The sequence below is a fragment of the Ciconia boyciana genome, chromosome 3, assembly GCF_034638445.1.
Source record: "Ciconia boyciana chromosome 3, ASM3463844v1, whole genome shotgun sequence".
In the NCBI taxonomy this organism is placed as follows: Eukaryota; Metazoa; Chordata; class Aves; order Ciconiiformes; family Ciconiidae; genus Ciconia; species Ciconia boyciana.
In genome coordinates, this window is record NC_132936.1 from 109,488,068 (window position 1) to 109,515,263 (window position 27,196).

Here is a 27,196-nt window from a genome sequence, read left to right on the forward strand (position 1 = left end):
TGTGGCAATGCTGGATAGACCTTTGGCTCTTCCTCATCAGAAAAAGGGATGAGTAGATCCAATGCAATAACAACTGCTGTATTATTTCAGTATTCATTTCAAAAACAGTTTATAGCCACAAAACTACTGAATAAAGGAAAACCATCGAAGAACTGAAACATACAGTTAAACATGTTGCTTGTTGAATTAGCTTGGGCATCTGCCATTACATCTCTTCACAATACTGAATATCAGTTTTCATTTCCAATACCAAGGAAGAGGTTACAGAAACGATCAAGCCAGGCTCCTTACTGAGGTGCACAGCAGGAGGAGAGGAGACAATAGTCACAAATTGAAATGAGGGCGGTTCCTACTGGATATACAACAAAAATGTTTCACTGTGAGAATAATTTGCAGCAGGCAGCCCAGAGAGATTGTGGAACCTCCACCCTTGGGGATTTCCAAGACCCGACTGGACAAAGTCCTGAGCAACCTGTCCTGAATTCAGTAGTAAGCCTGCTTCAAACAAGGGAAGACAACCTTCAACTACATTCCAGATGCTGATCTTTGTTACTGGAAAGGATACCCAAAACAGAAAGCACACAGAACACCTTCTTGATTATCAGCTCTCACATGGGGTTGTCCAGCTGATAATGTAGTAAATCGAGAAAAATGAAACCAGAGGATATTGAAAGAGAATAAAGGTTACAAAGTCACTTTCTGATTATTTAATATTAGGGAAATTATTACCAGTTCCTAATCTCTTACCGTCTTTGGTGACATGCACAACAAATAACCCTTCTTCATTCCCCAGAGCTATTCTTTCATGGTCTATGATATTAAGAAAAAAAAAGGTTATTTTTCTTTGGAAATACTTCTTCAACCATAGTAATAATTCTGATTAACAGAGACAGTTTTTTAATATTATGAAATAACAAATATATAGCCAAACCTAACACATTCATGTACAAAAAAACATTGGTAACCTCCCAATCTTTCAAATTTCTGAAATAATAAGTCTTATCCTGTTTCTCCTGTTAGTAGAAGTAACAGCAAGAAACATCATTTTTAACAAACCATTCAGAGCACTTAAGTGTACTACCGACTTTTAAATATAATATTATCGTTATTTCAATAATAATTTAAATAATTGGAGTTTAACATATTTTATGCAGTAGCATTTAAAATGACTAAATTAATCTCTGCTTTTAAGTTTTCTCTCTGGTGCCACAGGCAGATTTTGTGAAGTCAGTGATTTACGTCTATTCTATAGTGCTAATTCTGCCCAGTTAAGGAATTATGTTTACAGAATAACAAAAGAGTAACGTCCAATTCTCAGTCAAAATTATTCATAAGTATGAATATGTGTGAATAGGGGGAATATTCTTAAAGATCTGACAAAAGTACTGAGTAGTAAATGGCACTTCTCTCAAACCCATACGCATTTCCGTATGGGATAAAACCACTACATTATCTACTCTATCCAGTAGATAATGCCATTTAACATGTTTTTGCAAAAAAGCATGCTTTTAGCATACCCATTTTTCTTAGAGCTTTCTCTTATTCATTTCATACCTATGATGGCTGCTGACTGTGTTGTTTTGATGAGGGGTAAGGTGCTGTCATAAGCTTCTTTGGGAACATAGACTGAGCGGTCTTTGAGTTTGTTTTTTTTCAAGATCCTATGCAATTCATTCAGCACTCCTACCCACTTGCTTTTTTCATTCTCACCGTCTGCTAGAATCAGGATTGAACACTTATTACTGGATGCAGAGAGCTGGGAGGCTGTGACCTGGAAAATTTTAAAATATATATTTTAAGTCATAAGCGATAAAAAAATTCATCATGATCATTTTTACAAGGGATGCCTATAAGTGCCCTTTTAATTAGCTGTCTGAACTAAAAATGCAAAAATTTAGCCTTAGTTAGTGGAAAACACTCTTAGTGGAAAACACAAGAACCCACAGCAGAAAAACCGGTAGATGTGAATAACTCAGCAAAGAACTGAGAAAACTTTGACTTTATTCTAAATGCATCTGTATTTATTCTATAATTCAGAAGTGTCTGCCCTAAACAAGGTAGTCATCTGTTTCTCACAGCAATTTTATAATGAAAAGCATTTCTTAAAAAAAATACAGAATACTTTGTAAGACCAATAGTTTTCATTAATAATTTAATGCGATAGGAATGCTCTTTATGATATAATGATCTATGATCCTTTTTGTGTATTTGGTACAGCTATTATAGATAAAAATGAAAACTCCTTTTGGAGGTTTATCTCTTCTCAGCATGCAGAGTGATGAACAGTCTGCAAGCCGGAAAAACGAGGAGTGAAATACAATGGTATAGTAAAGAAACGATACGGGAATTAATAAGACACCAAACATATTTCCTTGAGGTCAAAGCTTCAGTAGAATTATCTAGTAAAAATAAGAAGAATATTAGAAAAAGCCAATGATGGCAAAATCCTGATACCAGATAACAGAAATAAATTTTGATGAGGATTTTACACTAGATTTCTATACTGACTACCTAATGAATGGGAGTTTTCAGAGATCCAATGCATACATACACAGAAAATATATAAAATAAAGGCTTTGGGAATAACACAACAAATTAAACTGAGAAGCAGAAGGCAACTTTAGGAAATGAAAATGTAGAAGGTCATGAAGAACCGAAGAATTCCAAATGACTAACAGGAGAGATTGAGAAAAGTACATAATATTGTGACGGTTAAAAAAAAATAAAAACCACATAAAGGGGAGATGAGAGCTTGTCTAAATGTACCAGTGCCATTTTTACCACAAAAATGATATATGTACAGATCCTTATGCACTGCCGCTGCTGCCATGGATACCACACGGCCAGAACTTGCAAAGGAAATAAAACACTAGCAAGCTGTCAGTGAATGCACACCATACATCACACTGTGAAACCCTGTACTTCTGGGTTACTAGGTTCAAGACGTAATACTTACCCTAAAGATACAGGGGATATCTTTTCGATTCGCATGGATGACATCTGAGGCCAAGACAGAACTCACTGAGAATTCTTCATCCCTTATGGAGACCACAAAGATAATTGGAAAAGAATTAAAGAGCGTAAAACCTGTGTGTTTGTTTTTTACTTATATTTCCATAGTACCAATAGCTTTGTTTTGTGAAGGACATGACAAGGCAGCACTGAAATATAATTTTTAAAATTATCCTTTCCTCTTTATCTGCAGAGGAAACTCACAAATGCAGTTACATAATTAATTCATGGTAAATGGAGATAAATCTATTCAGAGCATCTGCTTTTTTCTCTTTAAGGTAAAACATGTTAAAAAAAAAAATCAATCTTAAAAAATAAGCCTGGACCAAGAACATCTCTCCAACTCTTTCATAAAAATCTAAACTTACTAGAAGCTATAGGTTACAGCTGTTTGAGACTTCCTGGATAAACTAACCTAGTTCACAGATGAGCTTTACTTAGTTGGTATGTTAAATCTTCTCAACCTTCAGTGAAGTTGGTAGTATTTCAGTAATACCGAAGTCAGTGGGAACAAACTATTTAGCCCTTCTGAATCAAAAATTGTATTAGTTTTATCCTATAACAAAGTTTTATCTGTCTTTCAAAACTCTGTTCAACCCCGAAAGAGTGTCTTTTTCTTCGTTGTTCATTCCAGATCTTCTACACAGATGAACAGATGCATTTTGGCACATGATGTAGTAATGGAAGCTTAAATTGCCACATATGAACACACAACTGGCGTTCAGGCTAACTGCAAATACCGCTTTTTCCCCAGAAAATTAGAGGCTCTCAACATGGATTACAGTTTTCATATAAGCTCTGGAGCTTGCTTATTGATTTCACAAAAAGGAAAAGCAGAAAAAAACCTCCCAGTGCCTCTGAAAAGCTCCCACTCAGCACCAAACAGCTTACCTCATATCTATGACCTGACTCACTATCACGCTGGGCTGGGATGCTTTTCCTTCTGCTACATCATATAGGAAGAGTTTAAAATCACAGATCACTGCTAGTGCTCTCTGCCAACCTTTCTTTACTCCAGCTGGTTTTGGTACCTTTAGCAAAATAAATTCTGATTAACTCTCTAAGTTTGCATGCAATCAAAAATCAAACAGACGGCACAAAAATCAATTATCTCGTCTAGGCTGGCAAGCTTTTATTCAGTGATAACGTTAAGCAACATAAGCAATAGCACAGCTGCAGTAAGAGCAAACACAGCCACACAGACACCACAATATATTATTTAAAAAATTCATAGCAGCACAGATTCTTTCTTCTTATTTCACAAACTCATTCAAAGCTATATTAACAAATACAGAGAAAGAAACCCATCTCTAGTTGGTCAACAGGAATATGGCCAAAACCATGTCAAGTAATTTTTTTAGTATTTATGTATAAGTATCCAAATTAATGACCCTAAACAGTACTAGCATCAACATAAAGACTCAAAAACTTACAGGCCCTGGAAAATGATCTGATCTCTAGAGATGGACTATTCAAGACCAACTCAAAGCACAAAGGGCAACAGAGATGGAGAGAGAATTACTGTTGAAAATGCTAGGAGTTGCTTTGTGAAAATTTAGTTTTAAGCTTCCAAACTGTTAGTGTAAGATATAATTGAATCTATCTCCCCTGACACCCCAATTACAGTTTAATTCCAACGCCAGAAAACAACAAATTTAATATAAGTGCCCCAAATGCAGCTACCTGATACTTACTCGGACATGTCCTTCATAGGCTGTTCCTATGCCTTTCTGCGGATCTATTCCCAAAGGTCCCTTAGTCTGTTCAGGAGGGATTGGACATACTGCAGGAGCCTTGTCTGCACAGGTCACGTGGCAAGAGAATCCACATACTTGTGAGGAGGAGAAGAAACAAAAAGATTTGATGGTTATTTCTTGTGCAATGCAAAAGCTATGATAATGATGATGACATTTATAAAGGAATCCTCTTTTTTTGACCAAGAACTGAATAGTTTCACTGAACTTTGCTACACCGAGACAGAAACATAAGTCTGCGCACAGCAGCAGTTCATGCTTTTATCTGCTCTAAATTCTGATTTTCTAATTTTCAGAGGTGTATGGATATAGCGTCTGGTTTCATCCAGGTAAGAGCGAGCCTAATCAGAAGTTCATACTGAGATAATCTCTATGATTTCCTCTAGGCCCAACTCTACTAGTAAACAAAAAGCTGGAAGCTCCTCTAAATGATGAGTGTCATTCTCTGTATGTACAAACGTAGAATAAGTTAGTCCTGGTAAGAAGCAAGATTGGTACTGAATGGCAAAGCTGTCTTACATTTTGTCCTGAGTCAGAAAGCAAAGCTGCTGTCAGCATACTTGACCACTGACTGTGACCCCTTATTGCTATTTTAAGTAAACTAAGCTCTTCTACCACCAGCTGGAATAAGTATGTCTCCAGATAACTAGGTAATCTGTTACATAAGATGTTCAAAGTGTTTGGCTTCTACTGTTGAAAGACCGAAGCACGAGAATATATTCTATTATTCAAAATATAAACAGAAGACTCCTGCATTATCACACCACAACATTTACTGTGCAATTTGCATCTATAAGAACTTCAGTTCACACTTCCTACTTTCACAAGCGCTTACCTTCACAAGTACAGCCCTGTCGTATTAAACCAACCATCAGAGAAGTGCACTGATTGCATTTTGTTGGTGTGTTAAACGATTTCACTACAAACTGGTGGGCTTTAGGCTGTGAAACAAGCAGACAAGGATGTTAATACCTGTAACACTTCTGAAAAGGAGTTATTTTTTTCACAGACATAAGAGTGGATAGGTGCATTTAAAAAGGTAGCCGATTTGTGTTTGCTGAAATGAGATCTGAGCTCTTAACACATGGGCTGAAAAAAATTTCTTATCAATGCTCGTTATTGATAATTTAAACCATCTTCTGTAAACAAAACCATGGAAACTAGACCTTGCCTCAGAATACGAGGTTGCTTCCACTGCGGATAGGAAAGTTGCCAAAATTATTCCATTCCACTCTAGAAGTTGGACGTGTGTATGCATGTGCTTGGTGGGCACCTGATGGCCAGCCACGGTCAACCCACCACAGTATTTTCTAAGCTGCAAATTCAATGCTCGTCTGTAAGGAGTGCTGCCTTAGTTCAAAGAAAAATATCAGACTTTTTCAAAATTCTAGTTTTTATGCCAGAAAGCATGACAGAGTTCAGTTTTATGGTGTCAGGCATAGGCAACTTCAGAACACCCAATTTAAAAGCAAGAGTATAGATGAAGTCGATTTTGAAAGGGCTTCTCTTCTTGTTAGTTCTTGGGAACACAGACTACATGAGTAAGTGTTTTAATTCTCTCTCTCCCCTCAAGGATGGCAGTGCTGATGCTATGATACCAAGGCTAAATGACTATGTAATGTGGTAGTATGATTCATAAAAAACTCTTCTTCATATTCTTCTTCTATAAAATGCAGGAAGCTGCTTTGCTCTTCTAAAAAAACTCCCAGTGAAGTAACAACTGGTAGGTGGAGAAAGGATACAGCACAGGGTGAATGCAAAGGCTATCCAAACAACCTGGATAATGTACATGATCTGAAATAAGACAACTTTGCAGACTACTTTAATGAGTAGGTATAATAAAATTTTACTCACTTTCCTGTTTTTCACAGCATAAGATATCACAGCTAAAGGCTCAAACTTCATCCATATTTAATGACAGTTTTACTGTTACAATGGAAGCTTTCTGTCTACAGATGGATGTCTTGTTTTGAAACTTGCAGGGAAACAATACTTAGCTTTAAAAACTGATGCAACCATAAAGTAAAAAGGTTTTTTAGGGAACACAATAAATTAGAAAGCCAATCATTACTTACTGAGCAAAATATTCACAAAAATGAAATGATGTGCACAGTAAAACCAGTTTCACATGATTCCAAGTGCACTTAAAGTATTTTAATTGATCTACTAAGATGTTGCCAACAGAACAGTCTGCTCAAACTTTTTAGCTTTCCTTTACACAAATGAAGTCTTTTGCTATTTTGCAATTTATCAAAGCAGAGAAACAGATCTATTAGAAAGACTTACTTCATTGATTCGTTGCAGAAAAACTCTCTTTTTTAAAAATATACAGAAGATTCCTAAGCCATTAAGGCACTTCTGAAACTTTTATGAGAAAATTTTTCCTTTAATAGCTTGTATCTTATGCCTCATTTGCTTGAATATACACAATTCACTGTGAATTAGCATACACTGACTGGCTTATTTGGCCAACAGCAAAATAATTTCAACAACTGATGTAAAATCAGTATTTATGCAAGTAAAAAGCCAGAAGACAGAAAAACTGGAATCCCTTCTCCCAGACCAGTGCTGCATTGCTGGCTGTAGTGCTCACTCTACATTCCTTATAAAAAATGCAAATCTGTGGTTTCATTTTAGGCTTACTCTTTGCCTTTTCTCAAAAATAAGCATCCAATTAGCACACAGATGTGCTAATCTGAGACTGGCCCACAGTGACATCAGTTTTATTGTATGCAGAGGACAGAGGCGGGTTGGTCAGACACATGCTGGAAAACACTCTCTTTCTAGAAAGTCTCTTTTCCTTTCTTCACGTTCTCGTTCATTTACCTCTTTCTAATGTCCAAACTACTGTTTTTCCTATAGTCAAATGCCTGTGTGCTGCTACAGTGGAATGCCTAGTACAACTTGTCACACCACATAATGTAAGAATGAGGGGGTTTAAATTTTAGAAAGCAACCGGCTTGCATATAAACAACCCTTCTAGGCAGTTCTAGTAAGATTACTGTGATAAACAGTTCTCCTGAAGCTGTTGCCCAGGAGTGATATTTTGCCCTTTACTATATATAAAGTGTGAACACTTGACTGATTACCTTTGGTGCAGAGAGTCCTGATCCAATATATGCTGTCCTCATGGTTGGTGTGTGAATTGAACGGGGAGGATGATCTGTAACCTGAACATAGTCCCCAAAGGATCAATAAGACATCAAATACACACTATCAAAGATAGCTTGAATAAAATAAAAAGACTACAATGTCCCACCCACCCCATCCCCAAACATACAAGCAGTGAAACCAAACTGATTAACACAGGAAAGGACTCAGAAAACCAAATCTTATTTCTCAGCAAAATGATGGGTAAGATTCATCTCCTAAATGTCAAAAATAACTTTGTATTATCTTAAACATTTGATTGAATCTTTTCTAATGTAAAATAATCAGACAGTTAAATTTTTTAACAGGGAAAGGGGATACATTATTATAGCTGCAGAGCCTGGCCAGTATTTCATATTGACAAGACTTTCAGCAGGACTCCAAAGCGTGCTCCTATAAACTACAGCATAACATTAACTTTGTGCTAACATTTCTTAAATATTCATGACTGAGGATATGTTATGAAGAGAGACTGTATCTAATAATTGATTCAACATGGTTCCCATCCCCAATCAATTAACCGTATGTGAAAGGAAATGCAACATTCCCCAAAATACAGTTCACCACTAGTGCAGAAGCCTATTACAAGGTCCTAAATAGTCTCGCTGAAGAGAACTGAGCTTCACACTAAACAACAGGATCTGCAATAGCAACTGTTATGTAAGTGAAACTGCTACTCGTAAGAAAAAGACAAAAATTTGTCAACACAGAAGTACCTCGATTGGTTCAATCTCACTAGCTGTAGAAGGAGACCTTGATCTTGAATGGAGGTGAGACTTGCTATCCTCATCCCGTGATGGAGTATTAGACAATGTAAAATTCTCAACTGAATCAATCTAGGAGAACAATTCAAGAGAACAAAACAACCAAAAAATAAATCAAAGACATAATTAAAAAAAGAATTCTCAACTCTTACCAAAATAAGATATGGGAGCGATAGAATTCCTAAGAAAGAACTGAGAGGATAAAAATTCAGTTTTAAGCAACTTCCTAATTAAAGTACAAAAATGCAATGAAAATTATTGAATATGAACACGCCAAGGCTTCTGCTGAGAGGGGAGCACATGCATAAGAGCTGCTAGTTCAGTGGCCTGATAAACACACAAAGAGACTTGTAATTCAGCATTTTTAAAGGGTGAATATTTTCTAAACACTACTGGGTTTTGTCCACTGGTAGTAGAGATTTGTTAGAAGTGAATTCCCATATAGCCTATGTAAACCACTGCAAACATATTCAGGAGAAAATAAGGAGAAAAGGCAGAGCAGACAATGTATTTCCTGAGGTTAGTGTTAATCATATTCACAGAAAATTGAGGGGGGGTTTGCACCCCATTTGAACTACAAAAACATCCTTACCAGGAATACAGTTTCTTCAGGGGAATATTTTCCTAGTCCTTGATATACAATGAAACTAAGCCCAACACAGAACTACACCAAACAACAAGGCATATAGGTACAACCAGGTATCTTGGATTACAAGTCATCTTTTGTCAGTGCAACTGAAAAATCAGAGAATGCAGGGTTCTTCCTTGAAAATGAGACATCTCCACATCAAAGTTTTCTATGTAAATTTAATTTAAAAAAAAACATAGGGCAAGATGAGGATGCTTTTCGCTACTGATAATAAAACTAAAAGCTGGAGGCCTACAGAAGGCCCCATTGCATGCCTGGCTTTTCTGGAGCAACGCTCTCATCAGTTCCCCTTTGCTAAGGATTTGGCTAGCCTGCACACAAACTAAAATATGCAGCAATCTTTACAGAAAGCATTTGAACATTCCACTGTTTTTTATCTCATTTGCCATTGACATCATACTAAGAATTCCACAAACTTTACTGCTTTTTGGGAATAAAATATATTGCCAAGCCAATCTTATACATGCATATACAGTCCTGTTCTCCAGAAACTCAGTCATGGTAGCGAACAGGTGCAGTTGCCGATTCTTCTTTTTTCTTTTATTTATTTTTTTTTTAAATAGTAGTGAGTTAAGTTTGATGGCTTCTGGTTTTATTATAGCCTTCAAAAAAAATTATCTGGTGAAGAATGCTCATCAGCTTAATCAATTTAGGCATATTAAGATGCCTGCAAGTATTTCTGTAATTAAAACGGGAAATTCTCATATTGGGATACACCTGTTTTCTACACATAGATCATGTGTTTCAAGCATTGAGGCAAAAATTAGCAGTAAAGCAAACATTTTGTGCTCAGATTTATCTGAAGCAAATAATAATTGGAAGCTTTATCCAGTATTAGAAACATTGATGCCTTTAATTAGTAAATCCCCAGACATAACACTGTTTCAATTATTTTACATTTTTTTAATTGAGTCTAAACATATGATAACTTGGAGTCCACTCAAAGACTGTTTAACCTTGAACAATTCTACCTTCTTCTTAAAAGTGTTATTAAAAAATAAGCCCAATGAGTAACTACAGATGAATTTTTCATAGCAAGAAACAGACATTCCTTTTCTTCTGCAAGTTAAACTCAGAGATCTAATCTGTCATTTCATAAATGTGTCCAGATACTTCAAAGACTTTCTCTTTCAAAGTAGCATCTGCATACTAAAGAATTTTCATGGTGTCTCTTAAAAAAATTAGTACAAGCATGATATGAATGATGGAACTTTTCTGGAATGTGCTACAAAGCCTTTATGGTTGAAGACAACTGCTGAACCAGTAACAAATGTATTTTTACTTTACTTATGAACATAAAAACCCTGCAAAACACACAGAACCTGATCTACCATTACAAAATTTGAAGAGAATTTAACCACCACCTTTACTGCAGAAACAGGACCTTAAGCTGTAATGCTGCAGTAATCTCCAGGTTCCTTGCTTTAATGAAAAGGACTAAGTACAAAAGCAACCTGACTCAACTACGGCCAAAAGCTTATGTGGACGATATTAACACCATTCAAATTAATTTTTAACTAATCCATTGGATTATCAAAAGGATATTTCAGTATTTCCTACCAAATTGTAATAGCCTTGTCGTCTTCCACAGGACTGTGCTCAGTTGTCTACACGGTGTCACCTGTGTAGGTCTGAGCCAAAGCTGGCCACTGTGTAAACATATCTTGAGGAGAGATGAACTTCCAAATGGGAGCCACAGCCAACAAAAACAAGTAGTTACTGTAAGCTTGCCTAGGACACTGAGCAGTGTGCTTTGAACTGCATAGGGAAGGTCATTATTAGAGCTGTTGGGCATTATTGCTTATTTACTGAATATTCAATATAAATGCTTTGTATGCTTTCCTATTCCTATCATCCTATGTGTATAAAAGAAACAAAAGTGGCAGTATGAGTTTAAAATGGACATAGCATACCTGGTATGAATTCAGTCTGACAAAGCTTTGATAACACCATGTTTAAAAATCTACCTTGATTTTTTGAAACACCACAGAGCTTTCCAGCTTAACAGACTACAACACATCCCACTTTGTTTTCTTTGTACGAATTTTTCCTGCCCTCCTTTATGCTCCAATTTACTCAGTTCCCCACTTCCCATTTATTTATCTCTGTACTGCGATATTTTCTATCATTTGCTATGACATGTCTCCCAAATGCCAAACTTTACCTTCTATAGGCAATTCCCACAACTCAACAGATGCCCTCTGCTAAGGGCAAGGAAACAAACAGGCCCTCATTTGACATTTGCTCATCCTCCCAACCTGCATCTACCTGCAGCTTTCACAAAGAACTTTCATACTGAAATGAGAAAGTACCCAAAGCATCTTCTCCAGTTACTGTATATTCTGCTGACAGGATTACCAAACGAAATACTCCAAAAGCTTTTAGCCCACAGCTGTAAAACAACAAAAAGCACAGCAGCAGCAGCAAACGGTAGCAGCAGCACAAGACATGCAGTGAAGTAAATACACAATCCATACATTAAACAAAGGCATGTACACAACAGGCAAAAAATAAAGGGCCACATAGAGTAAGACAGCCTCTTACACGTCTGCCTTTGTTAGCTGGAATACAGGAAGGAGAGCGCTTTAACAAAGAAAGGAGGAGAATATGTTACAAAAACAAACAGTGACCAAACAGTTACAAAACCAAAACCGTCAGCTCAGAATTCGTCGCTCTATATCTCCAGAGGTAGTCTTTAGACACACACACATATGTTCGTTTTTACAAGTATTTTGAAAACAAGATATTCTGGGGCAACAAGAGGGAAGAAACATCAAAAAAAAAGGAACAGTTATTCTAAAGTCTGTAGTTTTACACTGGACAATAGCAATGAAACTGCAGGATATGTTACACTAATAATTTGCAGTTAGCATTTCTGTACTTTGAACTAGATGAATAAAGCAATCTTTTGGAGGTGCAGTATGTCCAATTTAAAGCATGATTAAGGACAAGAATTATTCTAAACTTAATTATGAATGTGCACGTAGAGTCAGGGCTTTCACCACACACTACTACGGCTTATTCTGTTTAGTAATGAGAATTCAGAACATGATTTATTCTGTGGTTATTTACAAAGTTCAGATTTGTTTAGTCTAACCAAAGCCCATGGGGACTGCATGTGAGGACAGACTGCAGGAGGATTTAAGAAATCTATTTTTAATTCATCATGTGTTGATAACAGGGGAAAAATAGTATTTTCTAGCAAGTGGGAAAATAATTTTGTCAAGGGAAAATGGGATTCCATTTTATTGTTATTAAATAATCACAAATTTATCTTTACATAAAACAAGTTGATTCCTTCTAGTAGCTAGGGAGATACACAAAGATCCACCTGGCAAAAAACCAAAACCCAACACTTCCATTATCAGACACGTCTAGTGAACACAGGAGACTTAACACCTAGACGATGTTACTGAGAGACAGCCTGCAACACACAGGAGAAACAGTGGCAAAGATTTAGAAATTAGTATATTAGAGTCACTGGCGGTGACTTCCCTCCCCACCAAAATCAGAAACTAGGGACAGAAAAACCCATTCCTACTCCCCTTTGCACTCTCCCGTGTGCACAGGAGATACAAGGACTGTTTCTGAACGCATGGGCTTCTGCAGCTATGAGGATTTAGGCACCAGTTCTGCCAACCTGACCAAGTATCTTTTCAAGGAGGGACAGCTGGAACCAACAGTGACTGCTACTCATCTGAATAGTGAGCTACCACTTTTCTTGCTCAGCATCTGCAGGCTACGGAGGCAGCAGGACATCTATTTTTACTTCTCTCCAGTAGAAATTGCAAAACTACCGTTTTCCTCATTGAAAAAATCAGAATTAATTCCAGTCATTCACAGACTACTATAAACAATTATGTTATTTGGATGGTAAACACACAAGACATACCCACCCTAGTAAACTCCAAATGTAATCAGTGGACCAAACTCAGTGCTGCTTACACATCTATATGTTAAATAGACTTCAGAGACCTTGCAAGGACTGCTATGGAAATGCAACTGCATATTATTTTACACTCTCTCTGTCATTTCTTAGTGAAGCACAGAGGCTGAAGAAACAATATGGGCCATTAGTAGTATTTACTTTGGGTTCTTGTTTACAGGAGAGGCTTTCCTGAAACCTGTGCAATATTGTAGCACTGCATGAGTCTGACCTGAGGACTTGTAATTCTTCCTTGGTCTTAATATAAAGAACCCACACGCTTCTCAGGTTTGACTGAGCACATAAAAATTCTTCTTGAGAAGCTGCAAGAAACACTGCCCTTCAAGGTAACTACTGTCAAAAAGAAACATTGGAAAGGGAATGGAGGTCACATCCAGTGGGGAGGGATTTAAAATACCCTTATTTGCATTTAAGTCCACCTAATACACTCATATTGAACCAACTCAATGAGCTAAAACATAAATAACCATTTATTTTGATAATTCAGAGGCTATATATTATGAATCTCTCTACAAATGAATCAAGTAATTGTCCAATAAATAAAAGATGCAGAACTGACTTTAAGCACTACTGAATTATACCACCTTTCACCTACTAATATGGACATCAGCTTTATTTCTCTTTCTAATACAGACAGGTAGCTCAACAAGTCTTGTATTTGTCTGCAAGGTACTCTTCCCATCTTTGAACAGTCAACTCTCTTCTTCTGCAGTTTTGCCAGATGAGGAAGAATTCTGCCACGGTGTTAAGAGATGTTAGCCCCTGGCCAGACCAGTACAGAAATGTACTCTTGCCCCATGCAACTGAGAAAAAGATGTTCCTGTTGGACTCAGATTGAAGATGTAACAGGGGAGGTTTTACTCTGTGTGTAGTAAGTCATCCACATGCAACAATATACACATTAATATCTGGAGTTTTACCTAAGACTAAAAGACGGGTATCTGAAAAGATTTGACCTGGGTGGATCAATCAAGAAGAATGTCTTAAAGGATGTACGCCAACAGCTGAAAATTATTCCCTTGCACAGATAAAAAAATAAAATAAAAAAAAAATAAAAAAAAAAAATCACAATTTTGTCAAAATGCTTGTGAAAAAATATGCTGCCTTCTTTAAAACAAAAAAGAAGCAACAATAAATACAGAATAAAGTACTGATGTCCTTCAAAACTAACTAGATAGCAACCAGGAAACCTTAAGAAAGTCCTAAGCTTCCCCTTGCAAAATAGAACATTATGCCACGTATGTACTTTATTTCTCTTTTAACAGGGTTTAGGAGAGAGTATTAGATATTTTTAAAGGTAACTTTCTGTGAAAGAACCTGCTGATACACACTAAGTGTTCCTAATACTCAGGCAACATAGAGAACACTTCTTTAATCCAGATAAAGGATATAAATATTATTTATTTATTGTAGATTTAACATGACAGGAAACTGTATTCTCATTTTTTTGTGCAAGAAAATTCCAACAATATCAGCAAGACAAAGTTTTCTATACACTATACAAAAATGCAGGCAAATACCTTCTACTATGGTACCATAAATGTACCTTCACATTTTGGCTAAGGTATATACCTGATTTACAGAAAAAAAGCATCTAGAAGAAAAGCATTCTTTCAGAGTTTGTGAAAGGAAACGCAACCAGTAGAACAGGCCCATATACTATACCCTCTTTGTTACACCCTTCACAGCAGACATTTCTAGAATAAAATTAATTATATCACATTTTAATGCAAAAAGGATTATACTATTTAAAATACATATGTATAAATATGTGCATATGTGTATACACATATATACAAGCACACACAGACGTACACACACAATATACCTACAGAGTTGTAATGGATGGTTCTCTAGCATGGACGCAGAGCACATACCTCAATTTTAAAAAGCTTATTGTTATTTACTTTTATTTGCCTACTACTTTGTTCTGGAAGAAATATAATGCAGTCAATTTTCAGCTTTTAACTCAGTTCTATCAGTATGCAATTAACTAGGGTAAATATTTAAACACTGTCCTGACAGAAAACTAGCATCTCAAATGGCAATAAAAAGTAGTAAGTTCACTTCAGTCATAATGAAAATTACTTCTTACAATATAGGCTAAAAAAGAGACAGTATTTTATTTGAGCAAACAGAAATTAACTGTATGCAAGGAAAACATTGTCACTGAAGCGATCATAAAACTTTTGGAAACAACTAATGATAAAGTAATAATATGAAGCAATAGAACTAAATGAAATAAACATGTCAGTGATTTTGGAACCATTTTCCACAGGCCATATCAATAGATAAGGCCCAAAAGCAGCTTCTCCCCATTAGAAAAACTGTTTGCAATCAAGAATTCTTCACCTGCACCTAAAGAAAAATATTTACTTTAAAACTGAACATCTAACTATATAAATAAGTGTAAATATGATATTATAGAAATATTCTGTTCTCCACTGCACTTGCAGATTTTTAAGTTGACTGCATTAATGTTTGAATATTCCAAATCAATCAACTGATCTCTGTTATTGAGGGATTTACTGGTTTGAAAGTCAAAGACTTACGTCATCCATAAAATCAATCAATGAGGATGAAGAGGAGGAAAAGGAATCCTATTTTAATGAAAACAGCAGTAAAAAAAAAGAGAGAGAGAGAGAAAGAGATGGATGAAGAAAACTGTTTAGTATAAATAAAAGTGCAAAAATAAAGAACTATAAATAACTACTGCCAGTAACAGTTACCTTAGTAAGTTTTCATTAATTGCCTTTCATGGACAATTAATCAATAAACTACCTGTATAAAACCAAATGTTTTTCCAGCATTCACTCAATAAAATAATATTCCTACACTCCCAACAGGATTTTTATATTGAAAGTAATTTATAAGATAAATAATTAAAAAGCAAATTAAAAAAATGGTATTAATTGTGATGACTTCAAGAGAGAACAATGAATTAATGAATACATGATGAAAATAAAGTACATTTTGGAACATCAATAACATCAGGGATTATGCTCTTTCATAGCTAAATGTGATGACCTTGTACACCCATCAGGAAAAAAACAGGGACAAATTTTAGACGAATGTATAACTGTAAAGGTGGTGTCTTGTCCCCTCTGAAGTCAGTTTGACCAATATTTCACCCCAGCTGCTCTTTTAAAAGAAAAAAGATGCATTGCTTACTGTTGATTAAAAAAAGACGACATGAAATGTATAGTATCATTTCACTTTTTTTCTTCCAGCTTTTCTACCTAAACTGGTCTTTTGTCTAAAAGTGACAAAGGAATTAAACAGATTTATTTTTTAAGTATATAGGAGCCATGGAGAAGAGATGAATAGTAATTATCTGGATTTTACAGACTTGTGTAAAATGAACAGAAGATGGGAACGACCTAATAAATATACAGTACCAATGACTTCATGGAATACATTCAAGGATTATTTATGTATTTTCTCTCATTTTTACCAAACCAGTAGCTGCATTACTTCGCATTTTTCTGACTACAAAGAAAGGCCATTTGAACAACTACGCTTTTCACGTTCACTATGAAATCAGGAAAATTTCTGCATTCAAGGTTTGAGAGAGAATTCACTATGATTACTAGTGTTCAGAAGAAGACAGCCAGCACTGTAAGTGACAAACAATTCTCACATATTATTATACACAAATATAAATGGAGCAATATGATTAAAATACAGTAGCAAACTCTCAGCAAATAGGCTTATAACCTGCACATAACAACAGTAGTTCCACTGACTAACAGAAAGTTAGAAGAGCTGTACACTTACTTCAAATTGATCCAGAGCAGAGGTAGGCGCATTCAAAAATGCCAAGAAAGAATTCTGTGAGTCTTGGTGCTTTACACCTAGAAAACAGCAGCAGGTTTTTAAGCTACAGAAAAATGACCTTTTCATGGAGGACCTTTGCCTTGCTGAATCAGGGTTTGAGTATCCACCTGAGCCACCTACATTTTTTGAAATGAGTTGTCACATTTTGTCTGTTTTCCAGAGTAAAAGGTTTTTTAAATAGACATACACCCACTAAGCAAGCAGTGTATGTTTATTAACCTTTTCCAATCTAGGATGTGCATGGTGCGAAGTCAACATGAATACTACTGTATGTATGTGTCTTATGCAGAAGGCATGGGTTTCTAATGTGTTTGTGTCCATTTGCAACATGCACTGCGTGACATACAGGCATGCAGACTAATGCAGGAGGTGTCATCCCTGCTCTAGTCACACGCTGGATAGCCTACCATGACAAGACAGCTTCAGCAAACAGTGAGGTTCCACAAGAACATATAGAACAGGCTGTTTGAGGAACACACTGCATTTCCAAATAATACGAGTTCCTTGACCCATGCTCTATGCCTGTCTGCCATCTCTCACTTTTCAATGTCCAGGAGTAATACAATCCTGGGTAAAGCTTCAAATGTCTCTGTCATGCTACGCCATTTACATGGTTTTCAGCCAGTAAGCAGAGCAGGAACGCTGCATTCTCTGGAGCCACAGAGGCTGGCACATCTTGACTGTTATTTTAACTTGCTTCAACTGATATATTTTTTTTTTCTTCTTCTTCTTTTCTTTGGGGAATAATTCAAGTTACTGTGTGGGTGTTCATAAATCACAGATGTGTACAAACTCTAGCTTCCTGAACACTATAAATACATTATATATATATACTTATTATGACCAAAGCCTGCAGGACTGTGTGCATCTCAAAAGACTAATGCTATCAAAGGTCACTTATTTCTTTTTTAAAAAGTCAGTGTCTTGCTCTAACTGGCCATATCACCCTGTTTGCTGTAAATATAACCCCCAGTGAACAAAGAAGTTACGAAGAACCCTTTCCTCTTCAAAATATAAATACACTGAAACCCCAGTAAAAGACTAAAAACAATTCTCATATTATCTGTGACTTTACAGAATAATTTTTAGTAATCTTTTTCCCCACCCCCCTCAGTTTCTGGAACATATTTATAAAGAGCAAAGGATTCAAGTGCTAATCTAAGTAATCCCTTCCCAGAACTCAATTTCCACACACAGGAAGTTACGACTGTACGTTGACTACATTTGAATAGTCTATACAGTTCATGATTCAAACATCAATATATTTCTTCTTATAAGAGAAAACCAAGTTCAAAGATAATAAGGATTTTGGATTAAGGTGTATTTCTATCAAAATATTTGAATAGTTGCAGTAGAATCTTATTAATTTACTTCTGGCAAAAAGCATAATTAACTTTTCCTTAAACAGTACATTTTCTTTTTTTTTTTTTAAATAAAAAAGTAAATGTTTATCTCTATTTTCACAAAAACAATAAGGTTTTAAACACTTGAAAAAATACAGGGTAAAATATTAATTATAAATTCTTAACAGATTGTTTAACACAAAGGAATATTTCAGAAGTCGAATAACCATGCATATTTAAGACAGTTCAAGAATCTATAAGTGAAAGCTAAACATGACAAAGCATTATTATCTCCAGGGAGATGTTATCAAGAGTTCCTCTCCAAGCACTTGGAAGAAGCATAATCCTGGCATCAGTGCTAAGCATCAAGACGAACAAGTATCTATTCCCTAGGTCTTATTTGCTAATCAGCACCAGTCATTTTTTAATGTTCCGTATAGGTTTGTATTATTTTTACCAGTCAACCAGCACTTGGAGGCCTCTGGAGCACATAGGAGATGAATGTTAACTACAATACATTATTGATTGACATGCCATTAGGTTGCAAAGGCTGAACAATATTTGACATCCCTACACAGCAATTGTTGCCAGGGTTTTGAAACTCTGGAGTTCAAACAGTTCCCTACAGAAAATTAGGCAATTGCATTTGGTCTGAAAAATCACTTCTTCCCCTGTGACTCATAAGATACAAATATTAGAGCTACTACGGGAACTGCAAAGAATCAGCCAAATCATTAATCATCTCTCAATGAAAATTTTTTTCCTTTCAGAATTACCAAAAAGTCTCTTCTCCCAGCAACAATGCAAAATACTGTTAGACACATGCACTAGAAATCCCAGAACATACTCTTAATACCACAGCAAAGCAAATATGACCACACTGTTCACTACGTGGCTACAAAGCCAATCAACGAAGTCATCCCAGAAACAAATGAATGCTCTGAATGCGTCTGTAGTTGTTTACTGTCTGTGTAGACAGGGCCAAAACTTTCATAGATGAAGAACACTATGATCAGTACTGAAGTCTAAATACCTTCACCCATCATAAAGGGGAAAAAAATTATAAATATATCTATACTTCTAACAGTTTTCTGGCAGTAAATCACCATACATATGCCAAATAAAAATAGTGCCGTTCCAACTCAAATAATACCTTACTGGTTCAAGTATATCAACAAAACTGAAGTCTGTTACAAGTACGTATTAGAAGTGCAAATGCAACTGCTGTGCGTACATCTTAACATGCAATTGTTGTGCTCACATTTTGTATGCCAAAGTCTGTGGGTATCATATTTTAGTTGCAAGGTGACACTTAATTGATAAGATGGACCCATCAATGTGAAACATGTTATTTACTTGGATATCAGTTGCCATACCCTTTTCTGATCTAAGCTCGTCTGTCTCCTTTTTCAGCCTTTCAATATCTGTCAACAGTTCCATGTTCTTCTTCTCAGATTCTTGCAATTTACTTCAAAAGAATACAAACAAAAAACCTGTGTAAATATTGAGAACCCATGATACAAGTCACTTTTTTTTGTCCATCTTTGCATGCTATTTAAGAATTAATGCCCAGCAAGCTTCATCATGTCATCAAATGCCAGAATGAATTCAGAAATCTATTGGGAACTGTTTAGTATGGTATCTTAAAAAAAAAACCAAACCAACAACAAAACAGAACAAGCAATTAATTGCCCCTGTTTACCCATTAAATAGGCTTGTGTTTCTAATTTATGAGTAATTGTCTGAGCTTGTATCCTGTGAATGAGAAAAAAAGACCACATGTATTTTTATGCTTAAAAATTGGGGGGGGTTTATTTGTTAATTCACAGTTCCTGTGATACTAATAGATGATGATGAACTATTTTTCTTCTCAGTTACAGTTAGTCGTTTCAGTGCTTTGCAATTCACAGCTGATAGATAACACTACTATGCATTTCTACCGCACTTCTCATCCTTGCCTATCAAAGCAAACACTGGTTCTCTTGTTCTTAGAGGATCTACAATGCTGCCTATCATCATGTTACCTGGCCTGAAAAACACCCAAGTCAGGTGGACAAGGTATTCCCACTTTACAGATAACATACTTGAATCTCAGCACTGTCCAACTGCTTTCCTAAAGCTGCAAAACAAGTCAGTGCTCTGAGCTAGACTGAAGCTGGAGACCTAAGAATGGAATATCTTCCTACTAATTCCCTGCTTCAGGCATTCACCCAACTCATAATACGTTTTGTAATTAGGGGGATGTGTATGTGTGTGTGCACGGAGAGAGGTCTGAGGAGAGAATAAAAGAATTAATAATATTCCATAAGCACATCTTATTAACTGTGCAAATCAGTATGCAATAATTTATTTTCCTCAGCTTTTCCAATAGAATGGAAAAGAGTACATTCTAAGATACAAACCCAAACTGTGCTTGCATTTGAACTTGTTATCACAACTAGAAGAGATTATATCATTAAAGAGAAAGTGTCCCCCTCTGAAAGTCTTCAAGATTTCAAATTTTGCCAGTAAGTGTTCAGCTGCTTACACAATGAAGAGAGATATGGTCTTTTTTTCACATTTCGATATAAGAAACTGGCATATCATTCATTATCAAATTTTGACAGATGAGATACTTAAAATCATTATTTGATGACACTCCCTGGAAGGTATCAAAGTCATTTTCCATGAGAACAATTCAGTCTTACCACTCTGTAGAGATACAGGAAGCTTTGACTTTATTCAACTCATCTTGAATAGCCTGTTTGGCTCGGATTTCAGCATCAAGAGCAGACTGTAGTTCCAACCTTGCAGACATATCCAGTTTTGCAAAGCGGCGCATCTTCCAGGGCATGTCCTAGTAAAGAATAAAAAAAGGGAGAAGAAAGAGTAAGAGGAAAGAAGGCAGAAAATGAGGAACATAACTAACTTAAACAATTATGTTTCTCAGTCTATTATGTTCTTAATATAAGAGCTCATTAATTCCAAAGTAATCTAAAATTAAAAAATTAAAAGAGTATTATTAGTATTATTATTTTTAAACTCAAGTACTAAATAGGCAAGATGAATGTCTTATGCTGTCATGATGTCAAAAGCAAAGAGATTTTGTGAATTCAAGTTTTGATGTGCCTCAATTAAAATGACAGCTATGAAGGACATTCACATTTCAAAAGTGAAAGATTTTAAGGCTTTCATGACCCAAAGTATAGATTTCCTTCAACAAATTCATGTATGATTATAAAGTAGCTACTTGAGCAATATAATAGGTAAAATCACATTATAAAGATATTCGTGTTTACTTAATTGATAAACAATAAATTTGCTATTCAGTTATTCAGAAGGGAAGCTCTAGGAAAGTTTAATTTTTGACTAACACAGGCTCTACAGACAGGTTATTACTGCAGCTGAAACTATCAAACTAGGGGTTTTTCAAACAACAGCAACAAAATCTGACATATGGAAGTAGAGTCTTACTGTAGCTCTTGCACCCAAACTGGAGTTCCTCAGGGCCTCTAGTTCTTCTGTCATTTTAGAGGCCAAGGCTTGAAGATAACCTCGAGCATCTTTTTCATCACTTACCCTAAACAATTACATTAGAAGAAAAAGGTGTTTTAACCAAAGAATCTAAAGAAAAAAAACAAAAGTCCCTTCAACAAAATAGCAACCAGAAACAGAAAAAAGCAGAACACAAAATAAAAATCATAAAACATAAGGAAACAAACAAACAAAAACCAATACAGAAGACCACACAGAACTAAGCCTTTGCTGCTTTGCGGAGTTCCATTAAACAATATATATCACTAAGAATAAAGGAATAAAGATTGAAGAACCACATATTTAAGTAACATATGTCTCAGTACAAATGTCAGCTAGCTGAAATTGAGACTGTGGGAAAGCAACCTTTCAGGATTCAACCTATTTTTAGAGTGTAAATTAAGACAAAACTTAAAACCAATAATTAACAATTCAACCATCCACATAACATTGGAACTAGTGGTTGACTTTACTGTATTAACTGATTATGAGAAGTAGCAGTTAGAATCAAACAGTGATGTTATTTCAAGAAATGCTAATTAAATAGGGAGAGTCTAATTCTAATGTTATTAAACAGTATAAGCCAGAAGAGGCACTCTCATTCCCCAAGCTTGCTTTCTATCAAGACATGTTTTCTGGGTGTAAACACATCAAGGAGGAGACACGTCTGTTTTTCAGATTCTTTGATCATCAGTTACAAAGAAAAAAAACTTTCTGTGATTAATCACAGCAGAAGGTTCTTTCTTCACTTTGCCTCAGGTATTAACATAGAAAAGAAAGCCTTGAAAAAATTACCTCACTGAAACTAAGCAGCTTATGAAAAACCTAAACCAAACAAACAGGAGAAAAAAAAAAAAACCCACAACCAAGAAAAGAAAAAAAAAAACCATTTCCTTTCACCTTACATGCCTGGCTCTGAACATACTCATCTTGCCCACAGAAGAACGAACTCAGCTCTGCAACCCGAGGGCATACCCAAGTCTCTGAACCAGTCTCAGAGACCAGCAGTCAAATACCGCAGCTGGATCACAGTTAGATCTATCAACACTAACCACAGAAATGTTTAGGATGTGCTCTAAGTAATCATCCTCAAATAGCTTTACAGAACTTTTAGGAAAGTGGGAAAATATTTTTTCTACTTCATGGAAATTAACTTATCCTTGCCTCCTGATCGTTCCTTAGTAACTGTAACCCCGAGTATGCTGAACTGGAGATGAGAGTTCTCCAGATGGTTGAATTTGTCTCTTAGTGACCTCTCTGCAGACAGGGATTCCCCCTCCATGCCTACAAAGCAATATAAGTTTCTCTGGTTGATACTATGGGGTTCATACACACAGTTAATATGGAAAAGTGCTACCTGCAAGCTTACCATTAATGAATAAAAATAATATAATGTTTCAACAAAGATTTATAGATAGTCACCAGGAGGCAAGAGAGATAGAGAGCACATACTCTGAACCGCCACGGGCAAGGGAGGAACAGAAGAGCTTTCCCATAGTGGCCTTAGGGCAAAATCACAATGCAAAAGCTATGGGCTAAACATCTACAGGTTGCAGCGACTTCTGGGCGTGCAGTTTAAGATTTATATAAAGACGACTGCTTTAATACAGAGGAAGCTAATGCAAAAACAGTGACTATTTGCCACAAAATTCCCACCCAGCATGAAAAAGCACACGCTTATTCACGCTTTGGGCTTTATCATCTTTGTCTCCTGAATTTAATTCAACAGGTGGGGAGGAGCCTAGAAAACAAAACAAAACCAAAACAAAACGTGTGTCCTGACTCTATTAAAAGTCAGTGAGAGTTTTGATATTAATGAGTCAGTATTTTTCCCAAGGTACACCAGAACTCAGTGGAAGCAGCATGCCAACTTTTTTTTTTCCCATAATATTCTGGATGAAACACATTTTGATGACCAGATACAGGTAATCTTCTCCTATACAAACCACTCAGGATAGAAGAGTGGGCAAAAGATGTGAGAGGTAGCTTAAGATGCTTGGGGGGGGGGGTGTATGTCCATGATGAAATGCATAGTAAAAAGAAAAGAGTGTAAGCAGGAATAAAAAGAAGTGTGAGGTTCTCAAGGTCATAAAGTAAGTTTTCCTGATGTAGAAGAAGGGAAAAGAAATTCAGGAATTGGGGTTTGATCTTGTCTATTTTTAATGACATGTAAAATCTTTGCAGAAAAAAAAAGGAACAATGTCAGATTAAAAATAAAATTGAATTGGTGCCTTATGTTTTAATTTTTATAGTTAAAGATTAAAAACTTTACATGTCCAATTTATGTGTCAATATTTATCATGCCATATAGATCCTTTCTCATGGAAGGAGAGAAAACACTTCAGTTATTTGGTTTATGATATGCAGAACCTTCAGGCTCTAAATTCTGAAGAGCTGCACATGCAGTAACCTCAGAGAGATGTTCCACAGAACATGTAGAAATCTAGAAAATGGAAAAAAAAAGGTCAATTTTTGCAAAAATCTATACTAAGACAGTAAATACAAGCAGTACAATTTAGAGCTGAGATACAGTTTTGTCGTCCACTAGATGGCAACATTCTCTCGATAATGAGATACATTGATTAAACATGTGGACCCAAGAGTTCTTGCAGTTTTTTGATTTGTTACTGTTTCACTGGGGGGTTTTGTTTGGTTGGCTTTTTTTTTTTTTTTTTTTTTTGTGTGTTAAGATAAAGCAAGAATGGTAAAGTTAATCTTACTAATGTTTCTCTCCTTGCCCCCTCTTCTTGCAGGGAGCCCTAACAAGCACAGCAGAAGACCTAAGGAAGAAAAGTTCTTTAGATTCCACCCAGAGTAATTTCTTTCTTTCCTGAAAATTTAGATTAGATGAACTGTTCTGTTTTCATATATAAGTGCCCTTGCAAGCTTAGTTTGTTAACTATAAAGAACCTAGAACAGCGACATAGTACAAATTCCTCTAAAATTTACTTTCACTTTTTAGTTGGAGCCAACATCATGACAACCTTCAAATAACCATTGACCAATATCTAGTATGCTATTTGTCAGGCTGCTAGGAACCTCAGACTCTCTCGGTCTCTCTGTCCGGGATACTTTACAATACAAAATGGACCCAGAGGACTGGAGATATTTTGCTGAACAGGAGTGGTCTTGAAGCCCTGGGATCTTATGCCAAGCTGGATCTTACCTGATTTAAAAATCCCAAGAAAGTCTGTGGGCCATGACTCCCATTTCTCCTGTAGTTTCTCAATGCTTTTAAATTTCTGTCTTCATATCACTATGCTCAAAGCCTCCAACTTAATTATTTTCTTTTTCCCCTGCCGTCTCCAACAAAACTTGTTTTTTAAACTACTTCTCTAAAAATCTTCAACATTTCACCCTGCTCCCAAACCCCAAAAATTTCGCCCTGCCCTCCAGAATTTCTATTTTATAGGTAATTAACCTCTGATTATTGTTACCTCAAACAGTGCATCTCAGAATTTTTCACGTTTTGAGTTTCTTACAGTTGAACTTACCCAGAATTTTTGCTAAACCTTTTCCACAATTTGTGTGTGCTTTCTTCTGAGAGCAACCAGATTTAAAAAAATAAAACAAATCAAAAAAACCCAAAACAAACAAACAAAAAACTCTGGGGCTTTTTAATGTTTGATTTACTGCAGAAGTTTGGGGCGTTAGTTTTTTGGGGGGATTGTTTGTTTGTTCGGGGTTTTTTTTTAATGAAATCAATAATTAAGATAAAATCAACCACAGCACAGTTGATTGGCAAGATGTCTAGTCAACAACAAGAATATTAACTGAATCTTCTGGTAAACAACAGTCACAGCTTCTGGCCAGCTGAATCCAAGCCTAACATCCACTCTACAGGTAAATCAGGTAGGATTTAGCTCATCCATATAAACATATCAACAATATAGAATTCTTCATTTGAACTTACTTTTTCAATCAGTGGGGAAAAGAAGAGACTTCTACAGTACTAGTCATGGGATTTATTTTAGTTGTCTACCTTAGGACTTCTAAAACTAGGTTACATGAATCCCTCCCAGAGAGACAAGTAAGTTAAGATTCTTGCCAAGTACTCTGGGAATCACTACCAAGATTTCCACCGACCTCCTTTCTGCAACAGAACAGAAATACTGTACCATGGCTATTTAAAAGATTCCTTTTAAAAGTGACTGCATTAACCTCCTATGCAATTAATCTCTTTCCCATCTCCCATAGGAAAATTTACAGCTGACTATAAAAGCCTCAATATTTCTTACTCTTGTCAAGGAATGATGAGTGATTTGGCAAATATAAACTTGTCAATATAATAGCTCCATTAAGGCTGAATGATCTGTGAGGGTCTATTGCTACCACATTAGAATTTGCAATGAAAGTTTGATTCAAGTGTTTGTATTGAGATTTTAGCTATATTTATGGCATCTTGAGATAACAACACCAAAAATAAAAAGGCTTTTGTACATTTGCCCTAAACAAGATGCAAGAGAGTACAGTAAGAAAGAAGGGAAGGCTAAAGGGAACATGATAGCCCATTAAAATTACTCCCAAGTCATAAAATCTGAAAGAAGTAACTTAGAAGGGCCCAAGGAGTCGTAAAAAAGTGACAATTTTAACCACCCAAAATGTGGACTCGAATAGTGGGGCAGGTTTCCTGAGAGAGATATCTATTAGATGTCAAAGCACTCAAAGGAAGTAAGGGACTCCTTGGGCTTGTGTTTCTTAAAACAGGGCTAGAACAAATCCCTTGAACTACCACAGGCAGCTGAGCAAACTGTTTACAAAACCAGTTATTAATTCCATCGACTGCCTCCTATCCTTCATGAATCATGGTACAAAAAGAAGGCGGTAGGCAAACCCCATTTTTAAGATGTGGAAAGGATACACCCAATATACATATTTTAAATTAATATTATGTGAAAAATCTGTTAGTTTTGAAGAGGGAGCCTACAAGCTCTACCCTACTTTGTTAGCTCCAAGGCATTCTGTTGCCATACTGAAGAGGTGGACAGGTATGGATTTAAATTGTGTCTTCTTCTGAGGAAAACATAGGCTTGTGACTGATTAAGTAAGATTAGTTTTCTTAAAAATTAGGGGTTTTTTCTTTTAAAATGTTTATCATTATTTTTAAATACTTCATACAGCACCCCATGTTCCACAGCAAAAAATCCCCAAAGGACCTAGTGTCAGTACGCAGTGCTGAATTCTAAGGACAGCAGATGGACATGACCAGATTATCTGGGTAACATGAA

The 27,196-nt window shown here is 36.0% G+C and overlaps 1 protein-coding gene across 8 annotated transcripts in view; it reads right to left on the minus strand.

Moving 5' to 3' along the window:
- Positions 1 to 27,196, minus strand: part of CDC42BPA (CDC42 binding protein kinase alpha) — a 192,976-nt gene that overhangs the window by 26,660 nt on the left and 139,120 nt on the right. For all 8 annotated transcript variants that reach the window (XR_012041682.1, XM_072857060.1, XM_072857062.1 and 5 more), the window contains 12 exons: positions 21,909 to 22,014; positions 21,143 to 21,291; positions 19,832 to 19,923; positions 17,053 to 17,129; positions 8,633 to 8,752; positions 7,856 to 7,936; positions 5,602 to 5,707; positions 4,707 to 4,843; positions 3,904 to 4,043; positions 2,957 to 3,038; positions 1,555 to 1,771; positions 748 to 810 (listed from right to left, as the gene is read on the minus strand). Coding sequence is in view for 7 of the 8 variants with exons in the window: in XM_072857060.1 (XP_072713161.1) it covers positions 748 to 810; positions 1,555 to 1,771; positions 2,957 to 3,038; positions 3,904 to 4,043; positions 4,707 to 4,843; positions 5,602 to 5,707; positions 7,856 to 7,936; positions 8,633 to 8,752; positions 17,053 to 17,129; positions 19,832 to 19,923; positions 21,143 to 21,291; positions 21,909 to 22,014 (1,370 nt within the window). In the remaining variant the exon portion in view is untranslated. The remainder of the gene's footprint in view (positions 1 to 747; positions 811 to 1,554; positions 1,772 to 2,956; positions 3,039 to 3,903; positions 4,044 to 4,706; positions 4,844 to 5,601; positions 5,708 to 7,855; positions 7,937 to 8,632; positions 8,753 to 17,052; positions 17,130 to 19,831; positions 19,924 to 21,142; positions 21,292 to 21,908; positions 22,015 to 27,196) is intronic.